This window comes from Neltuma alba, unplaced genomic scaffold, assembly GCF_004799145.2.
Source record: "Neltuma alba isolate B1F8T4 unplaced genomic scaffold, ASM479914v2 tig00012650_pilon, whole genome shotgun sequence".
NCBI lineage: Eukaryota > Viridiplantae > Streptophyta > Magnoliopsida > Fabales > Fabaceae > Neltuma > Neltuma alba.
This window is the reverse complement of record NW_021637085.1, coordinates 104,604-113,639: the sequence shown is the minus strand read 5'-3', so window position 1 is coordinate 113,639 and position 9,036 is coordinate 104,604. Positions and strand designations below refer to the sequence as shown.

Genomic DNA, 9,036 nt, shown 5'->3' with positions numbered 1-9,036 from the left:
AAGATGCCAATTCATTTTGTATTTCAAATTTATAATTTTTTTTAAATATCTTTACTGATTATATATATAACAGGCTCATAATTGATGGGTAGTTTTAATACATGTGATTAAAAAAGCAATATTTTTTAAAAAATAAAATATTTATTACAAATAACTAATTTAATTAATTTTTTAATATTTACAGATTCAACCAGTTATATCTAAATCTTATGCTAGAAACTCGGCTGAAAATTCCGATACATCAACATGCAAATCAGCGGCAATTTGACAGGGGAGAAAATAATGAAATTTGGAAAACCACGGCTAAGTGTCGTCGTCGGAAAATGAAAAGGATTGAAATTGAAGAGCGTAGATATATATATATATATATTTCCGCCCATAATGGTGGCACAGGAGAGGGGCTAGAACCTAATTAGAAGGTGGACCAAGGCGTAAAGTATAGGAATTCTGTGTATCCGGAAGCAAGTTTGGTCAGAAATAATTGGCCAAAACTGACTGTGATGTTTGAAAACGAGGAAGATGGCAAGTTAGGAATCAAAGGACTTATAGATACATACATACATATATATATTGAATAACCAACAAGAGAATACATGTTTATGAATCTTCCAACCAAGAATATATTATGCATTTGTGGGGGTGACTATTAAAAGAGGTATGTGGCACGTGGTCATCTGAAGTTTCAAACCGAGTTTGAATAATCTTCCCCTTTGAACACTTAATTCATAAATTGCTCTTCGAAATTATGAAAGCAAAATGATGGACAAGAAAAAGTAGGCTGCGACCAAACTCTCTTGTACTTGTCATATTTATATATAATCTCTCCTTTCAAAGCCCTCCTTAATTATTCTCTCAGGTTGTTTGCGTCTGAACTTCAAACTCCCTACATTGACTTTTTCTTTGAGTTTGGCGGGATGCATCAAGAAGACCAAGAAACTATATACATGCCTACCTTATTTAGCAAATTTATATAAATACCACGGAGCCATGTACAGCGTATAACTTATTTCTTTAGGCTCTAAGGAGGAAACTAAGCTAAATATTTCAATTTTCATGCGACAAAGATATTGGATATGTATGTGCTGGAGTCTGATCATCGTCGTTTATGAAGAGTTAGTCCATAAGATCATGAGCAGTTTTATCATGTTCAAGATCGCCCGGCGTATTAATAAAAAAGAACAACGTAACTCATAACTCAGAGTCATAAGTTTGAATTCAGCTGCTGATATAATCGAAGATCTTGTTAATGGGTGATCTGTAAGTACATATGTAATTGTTCTCTGAACCTAGAGACATACTCTGGACCTGGTGAGCTCCTGGGATCCAACTCACATAAACTTTTTTTTTCACCAAAATAAAAATAAAAAAAGGAACAACATAAGAGGGCTTATAAGACAAAGTATTGAAAAGGGACTCGAACTCTTTCTTTACACGTTGTTTGTGTATTTCCACATGCACGTGTTGCATGTATTTGATAATTTGTATACATAGACGTGTAAAGTAGAGAAATAAACATATGACTTTGTTTTGCTGACGATTTATTTAATTTCCGATGTAAGAATTAAGAATCAAAGATGGGCCTCGCGATGGAGTCATCACGATTGTAACTCGGACCCGGAAAACAGAGAGAACATTTCCATCTAATTAATTAGTCAATAATAAGGTGCAAAATTGAGTGGAGAGCAAACTGGCCTATAATTACATCTACAATAAGAGGAAGGGACAGAGGGAAAGAGTTGAACTAAAATTATAAGAAGAATGACAATGAAGTCCCAGGTAAAAAAAAATAATTACTAAAAAGTCCCACATAACAACCTAAACAACTTACAATGATAAGTTTTAAATAAAAAAATGACAAATTTTAGAACTTGTTTTGTAATTTTTTTTAGGTCTCATTGTAATTTTCCCATCTTCATATGAAATTTATAGAATTAGTCATATTATTTCTTATTTATAAAATATACTATTTAAAAAAATTATTTTTGTTCAAGTGTCACAAAAATACATTTTGTCTGGGGCACAATCGTTTTGGCGGCACCATCAGCTGTATGTTTCGTGGAAGCTGCAGAGGCTGCGCAGACACGCGCCCATTAAGGATGAACACATTGCACCAACCCTCCCCACCACCCCTCATTCAAATTAAGACAAATTCCATGTTAAAGTTATTTCCATTAATAACCATTATATAATTTCGATGAAATTTGATTTCACCAAAACCTTGAACAAATTAAACTAACTCATGGAAAAAAAAGTAGTGTCAAATTATAGACGTACTAACGGAAATAAATGATACTACCTCAGTTTTTGATATAAAAGTTAGTTTGTTAGTTTAAGTAAATTAAAAAAAACTAATTAATTAGTTATTCGTAATAAATAGATGTTGTCTTCGCTAAGATATCCTTGCTAACTATGTTATTAGTTAGAATTATCATTTGATTAAATCTTTAAGATATGCAACTACTATAAGAACTATATCAAAAAATAGATAAATGTAAAAAAGACAATTGATTAGAATCTTATATTTAAATCAAATTAAAAGTTAAACTAACTCTTATATCAAATAACAAAGATAGCACTACCTCCGATCATAATTATAGAAGCTAGTTGACTAATTTGAAGAGATTAAGAAAAATAGATTGAGTTAGTTATTTGTAATAAATATGTATTGTCTTTCTTAATATATCCTTGCTAATCAAGTGTATTGGTTAACACTACTATTGTTAGAAAGAATATCTAGGGAAAAAATGTATAAATATAGAGAGATAAAGTGAATTGGGATCTTATATTTAGAATCAAAATAAAAATCAAATAAAGTCTTATATTAAGAAACAGAGGTAATATTACCAGAAAATGAAATGACGACACTAAATGTTCAAGCTCATAAGACTGTTAGTTGGTATTCTAGAAAAGGCCGAATTGAATTCAAGGGTTGTGGGGTAAACTTTCGCAGACGAAGTTCTGGGCAAGGGAGATGCATGAAGTGTCCACGTGTAAAGCGTGACAACGTTCGAGGAAACTGCGGGTTCAGGTTTGGGCTTCTGGTCTTCGATCCATGCTCGCAATATCCCAACCCCACCCACGATTTTCACAAACCATGACCACTGACCCACCAACTACCACTATGTACGGCTGCCATTTTTAAATTTGAGAGATTTTTGGTAAGATAAAAGTGTATTTTTTATAAAATAAGACAAATTTTTTTATATATCTATTTTATATATCGTAAAAATATTTTTAAAATTATGATTTGATTTCATTCAATCATCTCTTTACGCAATAATCAACACTGTGCATTTAGATATGTGTCAGTCTCATTCCTCTGTTATTCTTATTATTCAAATTCAAAACTCACACTTCAAATCAATCTCCCCACAGGACACACTTAGATGTCTTTATCTTAATCATGCATATGCATAGCCGCCTCACGTTTCCACGGCCCTTTGCTATTCCAAGCTGCCGTTAATTAGTGATCCTCAATTTTCTCAACTCTCTATTTCTTTTCATTGTTTGCGTGCCGTTTACGACACTATCAATTACTGCTACTGTTCTCATGTTTTTGTTTGTTGATTTCTATATATACATATTCCCCTTTGGACTCTTCTTTCCTCCCTTTTCCTCTTTATACTCATATTATTCGGTGGATGTATCCCTGATTTTCATAAGCCACTACAAGCGAACGCCGCCTCCCCGCCCCCACCCATTACTTATACACGTCTCTTCAACTTTTTACCATTTAGTTTCTTCCTCCTCCTCCGATCCTCTCTTCTCCTGCGTCGCTTCAATTCTCTGGTTATATACCAGCACAGCGACTATAACTGCATGGAGAGCTACCCCGTGTTATTTCCTTGTCCTAATCCTTCGAATTATTCGGTTGCCACCAGTGCCATGGGAAGCTCTCACGGTTTGAGCAATAACATGGAGGGCCAGATTAAGTCTGGCGGGTTCCTGGGTTTGAGGCCTGCTGAAAGTGATGAGAGCTTATCGAGGAGCAAGGAGCAAGGTGGTTCTGGGAAGAAGAAGGGCGAGAAGAAGGCGCGGAAGCCTAGGCATGCTTTTCAAACGAGGAGTCAGGTAGATATACTGGATGATGGCTATCGGTGGAGAAAATATGGCCAGAAAGCTGTCAAAAACAACAAGTTCCCCAGGTTTTTTCTCTTCATCGATCTTTTCCGACTTATGTATGTGTACTATCTTCTTCGTCTCTATCCGTTCTCTTCACATTCACAGGTGACGCCAAAAAACTTTGACTTCATATATATGCATGAATTTCACCTAGGAATATACACTTACCCCACCATAATTTTCCAATTCCCTGATGAATTGACCAGTGCATAATGCGACCTTATGATGAAGCACTAGCTTCAATAATGAGACTGAATAAAGTTGAATCTGCGGTAAATATATTTTGGTCCGTGGTTTTATTTCTTCCTCAGTTTGATGCGCTCTACGCAAGACCTTAACAAAGGAAAGACCAAAACAGAAATTAAAGAAGCAATCATCTATGCACACAAGACGAATACTGCTTTTAATTCGTTGCTTTGAATAGTTTTCTGCGCAAACATGTTAATATTAATTGCTTGAAAGTTGAAGGGGATGTTTGGTAATTAACGAAGGTGGGGTTTTGTTGTTTGATGAAAAATGCAGGAGCTACTACAGGTGTACGCATCAAGGGTGTAATGTGAAGAAGCAAGTGCAACGGCTGACGAAAGACGAAGGCGTAGTGGTGACCACATACGAGGGAGCGCACAACCATCCCATTGAGAAGACCACCGACAACTTCGAACACATTTTGAGTCAGATGCAAATATACACTCCCTTTTAGATCCTTCAACTTATTATTTCCTCCAGCTCGATCCTTTCTTTCTTACCTCACATATGCATGCATGAAGAATATATATATATATATATCCATCATCCACACAGCCATGACGCATGCATGCATTTGGATCCTCTCGAGTTCATTAAGTTTTCTATTTTTTTCCCGAAAGAAAGCGAAGACTTTCATGTTATTAGAATAAGGAAACTTGAGGGAGATGTTTGGGTCCTCGATTTCATCAGAAGATTCATACTCATATATGCTCAGTAGCTAGGTATATACCAGAATCTGCTTGCTGCTATATGTACGAATGTGGGCAAGCCCTTTAGATATATAATCTCTTCTTTCTTTGTAATCCTCCTTGTATTATTAGGCCATGTGTAAATTGAGCCCCACTCAAGTTTCTTACCGTTTGACTTATATATACAGATCAATTAATACCCTTTGTTTCTTTACCTATTATCGCCTGCTTTTATGCTGAAATACCAAATTAAATAACTACCAGATATTGATTCGGTATATTATGTGCGGTGGAGAGGGACCAGACTATAAGTATTGCCTCTGCTCAGCCATCAACAAACAGCGAAACTTAAGAAAATATCAGTCTTTCTTCCTCTTCAAAAGAGTCGCTGTTACTTTCTTCGTGGTTGTGTATATGTTTGCGGCTGGGCAAGTGTGTTGGCTGATGACCAAAACTAGGTAGGCGCTGCTATAATTTGGACGTGCGGTTGGAAAAACCGATTTGCTTGCCATTGAATAATGACGGCTGCAACCAAATTCGTTCATTAGTAGTACAGTGTTTTTGGGAGTGATTGTCCCGTGAATAGTTAATCTTTGTGTCATTAATTAGATCTACTTACCCCCAACAAGTTTATGAAGGTGGCTGCTCCACTGCTTTCAGATATCCCAGACACAAGAATTGAAGTGGGGCAAATAAACTTAAATAAATGATATCACTTCTGAATGATTATATATCATTATTTTTTAAACATGTCGGATTCTCTCCAGTCGAATATGAATTGTTTCATGTGGTAGTTAGGCTTTTTAATTAAGTTGTATGGATACCGATCAATACTTCATTTTATATACTCCTCCGGTCCTTAATATAAGACCCAATTTTTGAGCTGGTTTTAATCCTAAATATAAGACCCATTTATCATATTTATCAATTTTCTCTAAATTACCCTATAGATGCTCCCTTAACTATAATCAAATAGAAGAAGGAGATGAAGTATTAAAAAGATAATTATGGTGTTTTAGGAAAAATGTGTCACTTTTTTTATACTCCTCCGGTCCTAATTATAAGACCCAATTGACTTATTTGAGGAGATTAAGGAAGTAAGTTAAGTTGGTTATTTATAATAAATAAGTATTGTCATTCCTAAAATATCCTTGCTAATTAAGTATATTGGCTAAAACTATCTTGGAAAAAAATTATAAATATAAGAGACAAAATGGATTGGGTATTATAATTAGGACCGAATAAAAAGTCAAATTGGGTCTTATAATAAGGACCGGAGGAGTAATTAACTAACTTACCGAACTTCCTTAATCTAATCAAATTAGTTAAATGGGTCTTACATTAAAGACCGGAGGAGTAGCTAATTGTGCGATGCTGGGCTAAGAATATTGTTGTGTCCAATGGCAATTTATAATACCACACAAACACACGCTTTAGCTGTCTTGAATGTGCTCGCTCGGGAGCCGGTTGATAATAATTGGTAGTTGTTGCCGATGTGTGTGAAATTAATTAGTAGTAATATAACTCTACACATGAAACAAGTGGTGGCCACATCTGAAATGGCTGCTGGAAGTGGCCACCTAAGGGTGTGATGTGACACGATTGGCTTCACTTAATATCTTGCTAGCTCCACTTACGCAGGAAAAGCCACGTGTGAACAAAAGTTGCCTTGATTCGCGTTAATGTGTTATGCTCCCCCTTCTTCCGTGCATGCTAAATTTATAAAATATGATCAGCTGATATATATATATATATATATTAAAATATTAACCAAACTAATTATTTTATTATTATTATGTAAAAATTATGTGTTACTTTCCTATAATGTACATCTATTTTGATTTTTGAGGAGCATATGTCAAGTGTGAGAAACAAAGAGAGTGAAAAGAAAAACTACGAAATTAATGAGGATAGTGTGAAAAAATATTAAAGGAAAGAGAGGTAATGCAGTTGGCAAAAATATTCAACTACTGATTGCTTCGCTGGCCAAAAAAAAAAGAAAAGGCAGCGATGTAATTCGAGAATTCGAATTTCGGCCTAAACCTGTTAGGGTGGCGGATTATGTTATTGGAATTCAGGACCGAAGCCAGTCTGAGTAGATTTTCAATTTTGCTGGGCTTATTATCCTCGTGGCCCAAATTCAAATCCACAGGACCCATTTAATGATGATTACGTTCATAAAGCATCTGCGAGATACAAAGTGAAGAGTGAACCAACGAGGCCGCAACAACCAAAAAGAAGCGCCGAATATGGGGAAAATAGGAGGCGCGTGGGATCACCGCCCCACTGTACGTCTATTTTGGGACTGGACTAGTGGACCTCCCCACCCCAACCACACCACCCCCTTATAAAATTCTCTACCGCAAAGTCCACATCTACACACACATATACGTATGCTCAGTAATCTCAATTTACACCGATCAGAATTAGATCTAATAGAATGGGCTAATTCTTCATAACATGACGAATCAAGGTTTAAATTCCTGATAGAAAAGATACTTACATTTAGTGTCTGATATAGGATTACTTCCAATAGAAGGATACCTGTACTTTAGCAAAAAAATAATCTCAATTCATTAATATCTGCCTGCCCGTTTAAATATTATATATATATATGTATATATACAGAGGACCACGCACGCAGTGTTGAGGTTTGGTTGAGGCGTGTATTTATTTGTTTGTGATGGGGCGGTGTGTGACGTGGGGGCTAATATAGGCCTCCTTCTTCCTCCTAATTATCAAAATCATACCTGTAATTTGCCATTCAAAATAGGGGTACCACATAATACATGGACCACTCTAATCATTAAACAGGCATATCTAATCCACAGATCAACCTCAACAGGCTTGTCAGATTTAACAAATGATTGGGAAAAATATATAAATTACGAGGAACAGCCTGAAAACCCAAGTTATGATGTATTGGTTTTTAATTAAAAATGTGAGATTAGGATTTATGAAGAATCTAACAGAGAGGAATGAATCAAGATGAGTGTGAGGAAGGGGGGGACCGCGTGGAAAACAAGGGGATGCACATACGTCTGGTGGGCGCAGTGGCGCACTCCCAGAAGTTGGATTTGATGTCCAATAATTGTGGTTGACCATGCCCCTCGTTAGTCTTCCTCCCCTACAATTGTTACCCCTCACACCTTCGGTAATCATCAGTTAAATTATGTGTGCATATAATAATATACTGCATCTGGTCATTAATAGTCTCGTTTGTACTGTTCTAATTATAAAATCTTATTTGTACATAAAAACTAATTTGACTTTTAATTTAGTCTTAAATATAATATTTTAATCCATTTTGTTTTCATACTTATCTTATTTTTTTAAAATAGTGCTGTAGTAGCTGGACATGTTAAATGTGCAATCAAATAATTGTTCTAGCTTATGCAAATGATCAGCAAGGATATTTTAAAAAATACAGCACATATTTATTATACTAAACTAACTCAATAAATTTTATTAATCTACTCAAATTAGTCAACTAATTATTGTGTTAAAGAGATGAGGAAGTATTAATTAAGTATTTGGTAATTCATACTTCCCCATTATGCTGCTTTTTTTTTGTGAAATATTAATAATCAAATTATATAAGTGAAAAAATTGATGAAAATTAATTAATAAATATTAAAAAAATTCAACTTATTTTTTGGGAACACCCCCGTTTAAAGCGCTTGCGAGAGGAAGAGAGTGGGCACATAGAAATGCGTAGCAGTTAAATTGAATCGGGCTTACTGATAATTAATAAAGACAAAAATAAAAAAATAATATTAAAACGTGTCAAATAGGTTATGATTTTCTCCTGTAAATAAATGAAAATGCGTCATTATTTTTTTTAAAAAAAAATCTTATCCGCAGAATCCGACTAAAGGGGCACCCTTGTTAATGGCCACGAAAAAGAAATAAAAGAGAAAGTGCCAGCTTTGTCATTTGGCCAGACAATAATTAAATCACGTAAATTTAAGAGTTAGTT

The 9,036-nt window shown here is 35.0% G+C and overlaps 1 protein-coding gene across 2 annotated transcripts; it reads left to right on the top strand.

The window, feature by feature from the left end:
• The first annotated feature begins 3,652 nt into the window (after positions 1-3,652).
• On the top strand, positions 3,653-5,850 carry LOC114729612 (probable WRKY transcription factor 75). Of its 2 annotated transcripts, XR_003738760.1 has the most exons (3): positions 3,653-4,145; positions 4,645-5,120; positions 5,322-5,850. XR_003738760.1 is itself a non-coding variant. In XM_028916642.1 (2 exons), exons 1-2 carry the CDS (start codon positions 3,820-3,822, stop codon positions 4,820-4,822), a joined length of 504 nt encoding a protein of 167 aa, XP_028772475.1. In that variant the 5' UTR covers positions 3,653-3,819; the 3' UTR covers positions 4,823-5,271. The 2 variants fall into 2 exon arrangements, 1 of the variants encoding a protein (XP_028772475.1); XM_028916642.1 differs by lacking the exon at positions 5,322-5,850 and having other exon boundaries at positions 4,645-5,271.
• The last annotated feature ends 3,186 nt before the right edge of the window (positions 5,851-9,036 follow it).

Bases quoted from the DNA above. Each gene is read 5' to 3' on its own strand.
- LOC114729612 (XM_028916642.1), top strand. From the start codon at position 3,820: ATGGAGAGCTACCCCGTGTTATTTCCTTGTCCTAATCCTTCGAATTAT. The intron at 4,146-4,644 runs GTTTTTTCTCTT...TGAAAAATGCAG, and splicing joins AAAAACAACAAGTTCCCCAG to GAGCTACTACAGGTGTACGC.